The 14,386-nt window shown below is 40.6% G+C and overlaps 1 protein-coding gene across 1 annotated transcript; it reads left to right on the top strand.

Annotated features, from left to right (window-relative positions):
• Positions 1–1,794: 1,794 nt before the first annotated feature.
• LOC142662651 (hyaluronan synthase 1-like) lies at positions 1,795–5,820 on the top strand. Its single transcript, XM_075840863.1, has 4 exons — positions 1,795–2,664; positions 3,432–3,657; positions 4,308–4,440; positions 5,148–5,820. The coding sequence occupies exons 1-4, from the start codon at positions 1,795–1,797 to the stop codon at positions 5,818–5,820; spliced, it is 1,902 nt and encodes a 633-aa protein (XP_075696978.1).
• Positions 5,821–14,386: the final 8,566 nt, after the last annotated feature.

The raw sequence follows: 14,386 nt of genomic DNA, 5'->3' as shown, positions 1-14,386 counted from the left end.
TAAGCAAATAATTTCATAATAATCCTGCTAGACCCATTCCACAGAGCGGACAGAAAAGACGTATTTTAGCTATTACGAAGTCATGACATATTTAAGGTGTGTCCCCTGTATTAAAGAAACACACGCAGGGGCGGCACGAGACAGTGCAAGAAAGTGTCAAACTGGAGACACAGCTGATCCGGTAAGAGAAATGTTTTCTGTTAACAGATTAGATAGATAGATAGATAGATAGATAGATAGATAGATAGATAGATAGATAGATAGATAGATAGATAGATAGATAGATAGATAGATAGATAGATAGATATGAGATAGAAAGATAGATAGATAGATAGATAGATAGATAGATAGATAGATAGATAGATAGATAGATAGATAGATAGATAGATAGATAGATAGATAGGAGATAGATAGATAGATAGATAGATAGATAGATAGATAGATAGATAGATAGATAGATAGATAGATAGATAGATAGATAGGAGATAGATAGATAGATAGATAGATAGATAGATAGATAGATAGATAGATAGATAGATAGATAGATAGATAGATAGATAGATAGATGATAGATAGATAGATAGATAGATAGATAGATAGATAGATAGATAGATAGATAGATAGATAGATAGATATGAGATAGATAGATAGATAGATAGATATGAGATAGAAAGATAGATAGATAGATAGATAGATAGATAGATAGATAGATAGATAGATAGATAGATAGATAGATAGATAGATAGATAGATAGGAGATAGATAGATAGATAGATAGATAGATAGATAGATAGATAGATAGATAGATAGATAGATAGATAGATAGATAGATAGGAGATAGATAGATAGATAGATAGATAGATAGATAGATAGATAGATAGATAGATAGATAGATAGATAGATAGATAGATAGATAGATGGATGGATAGATAGATAGATAGATAGATAGATAGATAGATAGATAGATAGATAGATAGATAGATAGATAGATAGATAGATAGATAGATAGATAGATAGATAGATAGATAGATAGATATTGGATACAGTATTTATAGGTGATGCTGTTCTGCTGATATTACAATTACATTATTTATGATGTAGTGTGGACAGGATGGTGGGGTCCTTGGATTGTGGAGACCCTGGGACAATCGCCCTTGTTACCTGGTTATAATCCCGCCTGGTTAGTTGTCCTCAGGGTCCTATATTGCAGGGACTGTGGATTCAGCTCTTATTTAGAGTAATATCTGTTGGATTTGATATATTGACACTAGACAGAAATACGACCAACAGATCAGCCCGAAGCTGTGACGAAAAAGACAAAAGTTTCGATGAGGACGACTGTAACAACCAGTTCTCATGGAATTGGTCTATAGAAGTCCTCATACCGGTTCTACAACATGTTATGCTCTGGGGGACATCAACTCGACTGATCCAGTCTCATGGTAAAAAAAATGCCATAGTCGATTTTATCTATCGTATACAGAATTTCATCTACAGATGGAGAAGACTTTAATTCTCCCCTAGTCATCATAGCTCAAATATCTTTTCAATTTAAGGAAGGTTGACGCCACGGAAAACATCCAATCCGCCCTCCTGTACTGCAGATTGCTCAGTTGGATTTGTTAAGATTTACAGCTACCACACTGTGGTGACACACTCAGCTCTGCTACATATGTAAAAAAAACTGTTAAAATTCTCGAATTCTATAAATCTGTCAATTGATTACTGTTTTTCATTCCCATTTCCAGACACAGTTCTTATAGTTTTCTCCCATTTGGGAGGCCATCAAAAAGATATGTCCGATATACAAAAAGATGAACGCCCGTGGGTGGGTGTAGTTCGAAGGATAGTGACTTTCTCCTTTGCTTTTATCGTTCTGGCTGGGGTTTTATGGGCTTTTATTGACAGCATACCCCTAGCCACAGATGAGTTCAAAATCATGGCCTTTGGCATCTACGGTGCCTTCCTCTCAGCCCATCTGGTCATCCAGAGTTTTTTTGCCTATTTGGAGCACAGGAAGATGAGAAGAGGTGGGGTCCCTTGCTCTTACACCAAATCGGTGGCCTTAACAATATCGGCCTACCAGGAAGACCCCGCTTATTTACGGGAGTGCCTGGAGTCTGTCAAAAACACAGAGTACCCCCCGGACAAACTGAGGATCATCATGGTAATAGATGGTAACAGTCCAGAAGACCAATACATGATGGACATGTTTCAAGAAGTTTTTGACAAAGAAGACGTAGGGACGTACAACTGGAGGAACAACTACCATCATTGGGACAAATCTACAGCCGAAAAATTCCATGGTGCCGAATACATCCAAGACTCTTTACATCAAAGTGACCCAAATGACAATCTGGAATCCCAAGACCAAAATGTCATCTATGAGAGAATTTCCGAAGAACCTGCCCTGAATGATAATTCCATTGGGAATCCTGGGCTGTTCACCATTGGATTGGAGATGCAGGATTATTCGGGTGACCAACTGCAAGAAGAACCTTTGCCCCTGTATACTGAAATCGAAATGGAAGATCCCTGCAGAATGGAGGTCGAGACTCTTATTAGGACAAAGCGATGTGTGTGCATCATGCAAAAATGGGGTGGGAAGAGAGAAGTCATGTACACGGCCTTCAAAGCTCTGGGAGACAGAGTAGACTATATCCAGGTAAGAAAAACATCCAGCACTCTAACTTACCAAGTGGCCGGTAGATTTCTTGTGAAAATGTTTTAGATCAGATATGGCCAGAAACCATTTAGAATGTAGTTTTCTGTAACTCTAATTCACTTTAATCGGGAGTTGTAACATCTTAAAGGGATTTTACGGGACTGTAGGCCATTAAATATGATCCGCCAGGGGCCCAACTTCTGGGACATCGTTGATCATCCAAATGATCGCCGTGTCCCATTCAATTTTTACTCAGTCACAGTGCCATGCATTTTGTTGTGGCGGTGTCTGGTACTGCACCTCACTCCCATTCTCTTGAGCTGCAGTACCAGGCACAGCCACAACAACTGGTAAACAATGAAGGGTATGCGACACTTACTGGAGCACCTCGGCCCCTTTATTCAGTTGATAGGCGGGGGGACCTGCACTGATCAAATATTGATGGTCTATCCTGAGTATAGGCCATTAATATTACCGTCTCAGGAAAACCCCTTTAATGGCCACTTCTTTGCTGGGAACTGAGGACCCTCTTAGTCTCTGACCCCAAACAATCACATAATTATTTTACTTAAAAAAATCTGATCATGTTACACAATGTTGGTGATGACCTTTTTAGATACAAGGTTTACTAATCCTAACCCCAAGTGAGGGATGAACTCTACATATGTGTATATAACGAATGTTGAATATAGATATTTATAAAGATATAGATTCATTTATTTATATATTACATATATTATAATAATGTGAATTTACTGCACATACAGGTGTGTGACTCAGACACAAAACTCGACCCCCTGGCCACGGTGGAACTCGTGAAGGTCCTGGAGTCTAATGATCAGTATGGAGCAGTAGGAGGAGACGTGCGTATCTTGAACCTTTCGGATTCCTACATAAGTTTCATGAGCAGCCTGAGGTATTGGATTGCCTTCAATGTGGAAAGGTCTTGCCAGTCCTACTTCGACTGTGTCTCCTGCATCAGTGGTCCTCTAGGTAAGTCTTCATAAACTTTGGTGAGCTCAGTTACTTTCTATACATTACAAATTTGGTCCCGTTGTGTAATATAATGAGATGCTCAGCATCAGTAAAATAGAAGACATTAATGAAAACGGTATGATGATCACACTCGCTCTATGTGACTCATCCCAGAAGAATTTTTAATAGTGCAGTACCTTCTTACTGCCAGCAGAGGCGATATTTATTGAAAGGTTTCAATCCCACCTTCTTATGTTGATTGATCGACGACCAGTGACGTAATAAGTAGTGTAAAGAGTGCCACCTATTGGTGATAATATAAAAATAAAACATTTGGGATATGTTGAATGTGGAATTAATTATCCCAAACACCTTGGAAAGGAATTAGGGAGCAAACAATTAAAGTTTTACTGTCTTAGGTGGTTAACCAGTACCAGAAAGGGGCCCTATGTTAATCTTTGCTATGGGGCCCCCTCACCTTTATGTATGCCCCTGGTGACTAAATATATAAAAGGTAAACATTTCTCGGATAAAATCAGGTTTATAGTGATAGATTTTGGGGTGTGTTGAAAGTACTTCGGAAAAAGTAGATGTAGTTTATAGAGACCTAGAGGCAAATCTTATAAAACATGGCCACATTTATCTCAGACTTTTTCATTCATTTTCAGGTCTGTACCGGAATGATCTTCTTCAGACTTTCCTTGAGTCTTGGTATAACCAGAAGTTTTTGGGATCTCATTGTACTTTTGGAGATGATCGGCATCTAACCAACAGAATGCTCAGTATTGGCTACGCAACTAAGTGAGTACCACAAGATAAAGAGTTTGTTGTACTAAAGAAAATGTACAGTTATATAAAAAAAATAAAAAGTATAAATGTTAAAATACAGTGAAGACACTTTGAGATGACCAACCAAAATGTCAACATTTTCTGAAAGGGTGAGTCTCTCAAAAGAAGAGGGTGTCCCGTAGGAATAAATAGGTTCAAACCATATTGAAAATCTGGGCACTATTAGGGGTGGTCTTCTCATGGAGGTTGTCTCTTGGAGAGGTTTTATGGTATACTATGTTTTCATGTATAGAGCCCACCCAACGAGTCAACCAGATTTGTTTTTGATATCATTCAAGCTGAACTTTCTCATGTGGAAGAGTAGACTATCATAGAATGGTGAATTTCCCTTCATCTTAGTATGGGTTCTTTAAAGGTGTGGGGTGGTTAGTCTTCATCATGAATTAATATTGGCCTTCTTCTGGATCAAACGTCTTTAAAGGGGTTGACCACTTTGGACAAGACCTATTCGTTGGAAGGGTCTCCTGCCGTTACCTGATCTAAGATGGTTGAACTTCATACAGTACTTTATCATTTTGACCAAAAATTGTTCTGCTACTTTTTACCTCTACCATTCGATACCTTCAAAATTAAAATTTGGGTATTTAAATAATAGAATTATCTAAAAAAAAAAAAAAATGAAATTAGAAATTTCTAACAAAAATGTGATGTTTTTTCAGATACACTGCACGATCAAAATGCTATTCGGAGACTCCTGCCCAGTTCCTACGTTGGCTGAACCAACAGACTCGTTGGACCAAGTCTTACTTCCGGGAATGGCTGTACAATGCTCTGTGGTGGCACAAGCATCATCTCTGGATGACCTATGAATCAATCATTGCTGGTATCTTTCCATTTTTTGTTACAGCTACAGTCATAAAACTATTCTTCAGCTGCCACCTGTGGGACATTATGTGGGTTCTAATCACCATCCAAATCATTGCCACCGTCAAAGCCTTGTACGCTTGTTTCCTCCGGGGGAACATGGTCATGATATTCATGTCCTTGTATGCTGTGCTGTACATGGCTGGACTTCTTCCTTCCAAGTACTTTGCCATTATTACCATGAACAAGAGCAGTTGGGGAACATCTGGACGAAAAAAGATGGTGGGCAACTATATCCCTCTTCTCCCTCTGTCCATTTGGTGGGGAGTTCTCTTTGCTGGTCTCCTCTATACCATCATCATGATGTCCCTTTGTACTGACTGCAGACTTATCGATGCAGAGAAAATCTACTTGATCTATGGGGCCGCTTCTTACGTCAGCTACTGGCTACTAATGGTGGTCCTCTACTGGATATGGATCAGACGTTGTTGCCGGAAAAGACGTGATCACTATAATGTTGATTATTGACATGGATAAAAGATGAGAAACAATTGATCCAACAGAGCATGAGGCACATATTACTCGAAGTATTACCCAAGATGTAAGTCAACCGAAGAAGATCAGCCTAGCACTGTAGTGGTTCCACCACTCTTAATGGTTGGAGGACACCATCTACGTTAGAGATAGTTCTTCAAAAATGTATCTCAGTATCTTCAGTTCAGTTCTGTTCCTTCTCTTATTCTTATTCATAGCATTATCTTGGTTTACATGTTCTCAACAAAGTATGGTCAACCAAAGGGTACTCTTCTGAGCCACAATCGGCAATCATACAACCAATGAACCAGGTTCATACCTTGTTGCATGGTTTCCGATGTTGTATCAAATGGCATGGTCATTGTTGGGAAGAGTCAACAGTCGGTGTCATGAGAAACTTTTAGAATCAGGAGTTATGGGATCAGTTTATATGATTTTATTGAGGCCGCATATTTTAAATTGAACATTGAATGCTATTTATTATTAAAGACTCGAGACATCTCAGTGTTTTTGTGACTTGTAGCACCACATATAAACAAAAAAAGCGTCAAGACTTGAACCAATGGAATTTACAGCCCCTCAAGTCTCCTCCAATGCAAGAAAAGAGATGACAGCGGCTCAGGGAATATTCATGAATGCCTCCTTAGTGGTTCTGGAATATTATGTTCTTTGGGATTTAATATAATTATTTATTTAAATTGTGTGTTTTTATTAAGAATAAAATGTTTATTTTTATTAGTAACGGCTTCTTTGTTCTTTTCTGCATACTATTGTGCGGTCGTTATGAACAATCATCTAAAAGGTACCCCCGTAACTGTTCTATGACAACCCTACACAATATTGCGGGTGACTACTCTGATCTTCATAGGAGCACTGACATGTTACGTAGTCACCCACTGGCTGTAACTCTTGTTGCTAGGCAACCTGTCAAATGTATTTGAGCACTGCTAAGCAAACACAAGAGTCTGAATGAAAGGCTATTGAACATTTTATACAGTATTTTTTTGAAACATTACATTTTTATTTTAGAGAAAGTAAATTTTCCATGAAAATGTACAGATACAATTGAGTAACGATTAATTCACAAGCAAAAGTTAGGCAAGCCTATACAGTATCATACAGTATTAGTGCTCAGTGAGGGACAGTTAGTCAATACTTTCGGTGGCCTTAGAAATTATATTTATCAAATCATCCTACAATTTTGATGAGTGATCTGGCAACAATTGTATATCTATAGGAAATGGTCAATGATTCCCTCACCAGTCACAGAAAACAAAGATCTGGTAAGATAAAATGTAATCTGTGCCATCCTTTTATTTCCTCCAAGATAAGCAGTAACAAGAGAGTGTGGCAGCCGCTTATCTGTCTCCCCATTAGAAGAACAGCATGGTCCACCACGAGGCATGCACGATTATTTGGAAGTTAAGGGTTGATAGATGTCAGCCAACAAATGTCACATGTCAGGTCCATCGGTGGGGGTAGGAGGCAGGGGCAGGACAAGCTTTTTTTAGTGCCCAAGGCAGGTATTTCAGAACGCACTCCACCATTATCGGTCTCTTGGATGGCAATTATCAGCTGTTGGATGGCAATCGTTTTTTTAATTGCCCCCTGCCACATGGATCTTCTTCAATGAAAATAATACAACATAGTTTTTAGGGTCAAATTTCAATGCCCTATCTGTCTATATCGGTGGAAGGGAAACTTTCTTCTAACCAAAGACTGTGGAACAGAAGATCCCATATATATATATATTATTTACTAGAGCGAATGAAATCAAATACATGATGTTTGTTAACTGAATAACCAAAGAGTAAATTTCACTGTTGAATATGATATAGGGGCAGTAGGGTTTTGCTGGTGCAAAGTTTAGTAAGTCAGTGCTCACTGTGGCGCCAAGTGCGTGTTACATGATCCTGACCCAGAAACTAAGTAGCAGTGAAAGGATTCTTATGGAGGTCTGGCCTTGTGTCAACTGCCAGTGATATGGTTCTTATTCTGGTGTCAGCTGCCAGTGATATGGTTCTTATTCTGGTGTCAGCTGCCAGTGATATGGTTCTTAGCCTGGTGTCAGCTGCCAGTGATATGGTTCTTATTCTGGTGTCAGCTGCCAGTGATATGGTCCTTATTCTGGTGTCAGCTGCCAGTGATATGGTTCTTATTCTGGTGTCAGCTGCCAGTGATATGGTTCTTATTCTGGTGTCAGCTGCCAGTGATATGGTCCTTATTCTGGTGTCAGCTGCCAGTGATATGGTTCTTATTCTGGTGTCAGCTGCCAGTGATATGGTCCTTATTCTGGTGTCAGCTGCCAGTGATATGGTTCTTATTCTGGTGTCAGCTGCCAGTGATATGGTTCTTAGCCTGGTGTCAGCTGCCAGTGATATGGTCCTTATTCTGGTGTCAGCTGCCAGTGATATGGTCCTTATTCTGGTGTCAGCTGCCAGTGATATGGTTCTTATTCTGGTGTCAGCTGCCAGTGATATGGTTCTTAGCCTGGTGTCAGCTGCCAGTGATATGGTTCTTAGCCTGGTGTCTGGCGCAAGCTTAGGTTAATACTGGAACATGAGTTCTTTCCTTAGGTTGAGTCCATGTGGGAACCTTGTTTTTAATCTGTAGATCCAATAGGCTTCTCTCAGATGGGTTTTATGTTTTAGGTCGCCTCCTCTACTAGAAAGATGGATTTTTTCTATAGCGTAACATCGGAAGGTTTTTGTTGTTCGATTATGATGGTATATGAAATGTTTGGAGGCGCTGGAAATATTTGTGATATTTGGATTTCTCACATAGCTGAGATGTTCAAGGATCCTGGTTTTGAGTTTTCGGTTCGTACAGCCTATGTATTTTAATAGGCATTCTGTGCATTCAATGACGTAGATAACGGACTCAGTGTTACAATTGATGTAATTTTGGATGGTATATGTATCTGACTGTGTGGAGTCGCAGAAGGTTTTAGTGGGATGGGCATAGAGGCATACCTTACAGGGATGCTGTCCGCACTTGTAGAACCCTTTGGTCTCTAACCAAGTTGATTTAGTTTCATGTGATGTGAAAAGAGATGGTGAGAGGATGCTGCCTATGGATGGGGCTTTTCTCGCTATTATTCTGCACCCTCCCTTCAAGATGGACCGCAAGCCATCGTCCTCCATGAGGATGGGTAGAAACCGGAACACTTTCACATAAAACCAGGGCCCCAGTTTCCAAACATTAAACAGCCATGATTAAGGACGTCTAACACGTCTGAAACGCGTAGGCTTCACGACTGGACCGACATACACTCCTTCCTGCACACTAGGACTCCATACCTATGGACCTTTTAATTTGATACTAGTAAACTTGGAACAAGATTCCGTTTTACCTCTCTACAACGCTGTACTCAACCCTCTGCCTTTGTCTGCCTTCACCCATCGTGTGCCGACACGAGATTCCGTGCGATGTCTACGACACACATGCCATGTGTCAGGTGAGCTGGAGGAGCCCTCCCCCATATTTTTCTCTATAGTTCTTAGCCTGGTGTCAGGAGCCAGAGATATGCTTCTTAGCCTTGTGTTAGCTACTAGTGATATGGTTCTTATTCTTGTGTCAGCTGCCAGTGATATGGTTCTTAGCCTGGTGTCAGCTTACAGAGATATTGTTCTTAGCCTGGTGTCAGCTGCCAGTGATATGGTTCTTAGCCTGGTGACAGCTTCCAGAGATATTGTTCTTAGCCTGGTGTCAGGAGCCAGAGATATGGTTCTTAGCCTGGTGTCAGGAGCCAGAGATATGGTTCTTAGCCTGGTGTCAGGAGCCAGAGATATGGTTCTTATTCTGATGTCAGCTACCCGGAGATGGTTCTTAGTCTGGTGTCAGCTTCCAGTGATATGGTTCTTAGCCTGGTGTCAGCTGCCAGTGGTATAGTTCTTATCCTGGTGTCATCTGTGAGTGATATGGTTCTTAGCCTGGTGTCCGCTGTCAGTCATATGGTTCTTAGCCTGGTGTCAGATGTCAGTGATATAGTTCTTATCCTGGTGTCAGCTGCCAATATGGCTCTTAACCTTTTGTAGGCAGCTAACCTATGTCACAACTCTACCTTGGCGTGTCATGGAACAAGTCATCAGCTGTCTTTGAGTAGATAACTAACCTCAGTTACTACCAGCAGTAAAGTAATGCTGCACCTGTGGCAATGATCTTTGGGTCTTTCGGAATAGCTCTTTTTACAAGTGCTGGATACAGGTGGCGTCAACAGGTCTGGACCCCTACCCTAGATACCGTAAAGATATTACTATTTTTAACTAGGCAGTTATGTATTGAATTTCATTTGCATCAGGCACATCAAATCCAATAGATAATGCTTCCTCAAGGCTACTCGCTCTGTGATCCTGTTGCCCGTGGACCCCCCTTCTGGGACCTGCCGCCAGCCAGCGACAAGATGTAGTGTGCATCGACGGAAGACATGGGAGCGAGGAGCAAGGCTGCAGTCTGGTCTGGGGATCGTTTTATTTATTTTTTGCTCTGGTCTGAGGTCTGAATTAATTTAGGCATCTGGTGTCTGAATTTATTTTGGCCTCTGGTTTGGTGCCTGACGCCATTTTTGGGGTTTGGTCTGGGGTCTGAATTAACCTTGATGTCTGGCTTTGAGTCTTAGTTAATTTTGGGGTCTGAAGTCACTTTGGGGTCCGGTCTTGGGTCTGTATTAGTTATGGAGGTCTGGTCTTTAGGGGTCTGGTCTATTTTCATAAATAATTTTTGGGTCTGATTTGAGATTTGATGCCTTTTCTGCCACCAACCTACATTTTCTACTATAAACATGTAGAAATTATCGAGGCGCTCACCGGACTTGCAACACGGTTACTTTATTCAGAAAGATCTCGGTCAGGAAGTGGAATTGCCTACGGCCGTTTCCCGTGCGTACACGCTTTCTCAAGGCCCTGGCGTCACTTCCTTCACCTGCCTTTTTATTCACAAATCAGTGAGAGTCGTTACATAACAGAATACAGATACAAAAAGACAGGGAAATGCACAATATACATTTGTGATACACACACCATAAATATATCAGATTAAAATAACATCACATTGATATTTATTTGTATTAATTACAATGTTTAAAAACAACAAGGATTACGTTATGAAGGAGCAATATCGTTGTACCTAAGGTTATTGAGATCATTATTAAGAAAGGGAGTTGAGGGTGTCTTTTTTTTTCTGAAAGTTTCGGAGAAAAATTAATTATACCATTCAACAAAAGACCATATTGGTAGTTCATTCCAAAGGCACACAAACCTATCGAATTTCCCCCGGGACGTCCAATCATAGCGGGAATTGGATCAGTTACTGAGCCACTTTCACGCTATTTGGATTGGGTTATGCGCCCATTATTAAAAAAATATCCCTTCTTATTTACAGGACACTCAATTTTAATGGATTTTGGCTGGCAGCAAGACTTTAAATTAGCTAGTATTGACGTCGAAAGCCCATACACCCGCATCCCGCAGGATGCCGGTGTACAGGCAATTAGACGTCAATTACAATACACAAAAGGTGATCCCATGTTTATTGAATTTATTTGTGAAGCATTGAAATTTGCGTTAAGTCACAATTCCTTCTAGTTCGATGACATCTGGTACCGCCAAAAGTCAGGAACGGCGATGGGCACTCCAGTGGCCCCGACTTTTGCCAATTTATTTTTAGCTGATTTTGAATAAAAAATAATTTACAATTTATCTAATCCCTATATGAAATATCTACAGTTATACTTACGTTATATAGACGACATCTTTATAGTATGGTCCGGTACACAGAAAGAATTTCTAGAATTTGTAAAATATTTAAACAAAAATACTTTGAATATGAGTTTCACGTACAAATTTGGTAATCAGGAAATCGAATTCTTGGATGTATATGTAACGATAGAAGGGGGTGTGATACAGACAAAAGGTTATCGAAAACCTACAGCCACCAACACACTATTAAGATATGATAGTTATCACCCTAGACATATAACTAAATCTTTACCATATGCCCAATTTTTACGTTTAAGACGAATTAATAGCAGTGATGAGGAATTTTATGAACAAGCGGATGAGATGAGTAAAAGATTGGAACAAAGAGGGTATCCATCAGAGTTGATAAAAGAAGCTTTGAATAGAGCAAGCAATAATAAACAAACATCTTTATTACAACATAATAAAAAGAGGAAAAAAATATATTGTTAAAAAGGAGAAGAGATTTATTTTATCCTTTGGCCACAGTCCAATGAGTGATGTGATCCGAACGAGCATTAGAAAAAATTGGCATTTAATTGAGAACGACCCACTACTTATGGAGGTCGCAGCTAGAAAACCAATAGTATCTTTTCGGAGATGTAAAAATTTAAAGGATATACTGGTCAGGGGACGTTTTTCTCAAAAAGGAAATGAGAATTGGTTATCAGCTAGAGGTCCGAAGGGTAATTATAAATGTGGACAATGTAACTATTGTCATTCTATTATACGCACTAGGAACCTGAATCTAGGGGGCTTTGCATTCGAAATTAATGATTTAATTACCTGTAGGACTCAATGTGTTGTATATGCTGTGATCTGCCATTGTGGGAGATTCTATATAGGAAAAACGATCCGACCAATGTACGTAAGTGTAATGATGTGGGTAGGGAAACAGACAAGTGAGCCCTAATCTACCCGCCACTCAGTCCCTGCCTACTTGCAACGACCCGCCCTAGGCGACGGGGTACAACTGGGCGACGGTCCCTACGCTCAATAAGTGCACGACAGACAGACAGACAAGGGTACACAGAAGCTAAGGGAAACGGGGCAGTTGCCCACGGCAACACCGTGAGCAACAAGAGTGGTGAACGGGCCGAGTCAAACCAGGAGTGTACGAGGTACCAAACGCAGAGCAGGAGAGTAGTCAGTAAGCCAGGGTCAATACGAAGCAGGGACAAGTAGTTCAAGAAGCTGCAGCAGGGCCAGGAAACGAAACGAGAAGAATCACAAGCAAGGAGGAACAGGAAAGGCAGGTATATATAGACAGAGGGCGGGAGCTAGCTCCGTCTGGCCAGGCTGCGATAGGCTCTCCCACTCCTAAGCCTGCCATCCTGAGTGGTGGAAGATGGAGTCAGTCTCAGAGACATAGACTCAGGTGCAGACTGATTACCTATGGGCATATACACAGAAGTTGTGCCTGGCAGATCCTTTACAGTAAAATTCTGCGAACACATACAATCACTAGTTACATGTGAGGGATGCCCTAGTTGAATACAACATATGCAAGAAAAACACGAAAATAACGCACGATGTATGCGATTTGTGGGCTTAGTTCACATTAGGCTGTTAATGTCGGGAGGAGATAGACATAAGACTCTATTGCAAAAAGAGGCAGAGATAATTTCACAGACAGGGGCGCTAGGACCTCTCGGTCTCAATGACCGAAACGACCTAAGCTCCTTCATAACGTAATCCTTGTTGTTTTTAACCCCTTAACGACCAAGGACGAAAATGAACGTCATGGTCGGCTGCTAGTTCCCGCACCATGACGTTCATTTTCGTCCGCATTTCAAACTGTCACTCTGTGTAAACACAGAGTGACAGACCCGCGCTGACAGTTGTCCCCGACAGCTGAGACATCAGTCTTGCCGGACAGCGAACCATCGCCGCTGATTTCGGCAGTTAACCCCTTAAGTGCGGCGACGGATTGCCGTCGCCGCATTTAAGTGGTTTGAAGCACATCAGCAGCCCCCACGAAGTGATCGTGGGGGCTACCGATGCTTGTCACGGCAATCGGAGGTCAGATAATGACCTCCGGGTTGTCATGTACGGAAGCCTCGGAGGAGCAGCCTCCTGCCGGTCCTCCGAGGCTTCCTGTCAGTGTGACAGTCACGTCACAATGACAGTTGGAGTGCATTACACTACGTGTGTAGTGTAATGTACTCTAGCAGCGATCAAAGCTGCAAGTCTAAGTGTCCCCTAGTGGGACAAGTTAAAAAAGTAAAAAAAGTAATAAAAATGTTTTAAAAAAAGTGTAAAAATAAAAGTTAGAAGTTCTATAAACACTAAATGCTTTTTTTCCTATAATAAGACTTTTATTATAGAAAAAAAATGAACACGTTAAAAAAGTACACATATCTGGTATTACCGCATTCGTAACGAACCCAACTATAAAACTATAATGTTATTTTTCCCGCACGATGAACACCCCAAAAAAAATCAATAAAAAACTACGACAGAATCGCAATTTTTTGGGTCACCACCGCTCCCTAAATAAAGAATAAAAAGTGATCAAAAAGTCGCATTTACCCGAAAATAGTACCAATAAAAACTTCTATCCGTCCCGCAAAAAACAAGCCCTTACACAGCTTTTTTGACTAAAAAATTAAAAAATTACGGCTCTCAGAATCTGGTGACACAGACATTTTTTTTTATAAATAAGTCATTTTATTGCGCAGACGCAAAAAAAAGGACCAAACCTATATACATATGGTATCGCCGTAATCGTACCAACCCGCAGAATAAAGTAAAAATTTCATTTATAGCGTACGGTGAGCGCCGCAAAAAGAAAACCTAAAAAACGGTGTCAGAATTCCTGTTTT

The sequence above is a fragment of the Rhinoderma darwinii genome, chromosome 10 (genome assembly GCF_050947455.1).
Source record: "Rhinoderma darwinii isolate aRhiDar2 chromosome 10, aRhiDar2.hap1, whole genome shotgun sequence".
NCBI classification, from domain to species: Eukaryota; Metazoa; Chordata; class Amphibia; order Anura; family Rhinodermatidae; genus Rhinoderma; species Rhinoderma darwinii.
Note: the sequence above shows the minus strand (reverse complement) of the source record. Positions and strands in the feature narration are given on the sequence as shown.

Coding starts and splice junctions, on each gene's coding strand:
- LOC142662651 (XM_075840863.1), top strand. CDS start 1,795: ATGTCCGATATACAAAAAGATGAACGCCCGTGGGTGGGTGTAGTTCGA. Junction 3,658..4,307: donor CTGCATCAGTGGTCCTCTAG/GTAAGTCTTCAT, acceptor ATTCATTTTCAG/GTCTGTACCGGAATGATCTT. Junction 4,441..5,147: donor AGTATTGGCTACGCAACTAA/GTGAGTACCACA, acceptor ATGTTTTTTCAG/ATACACTGCACGATCAAAAT.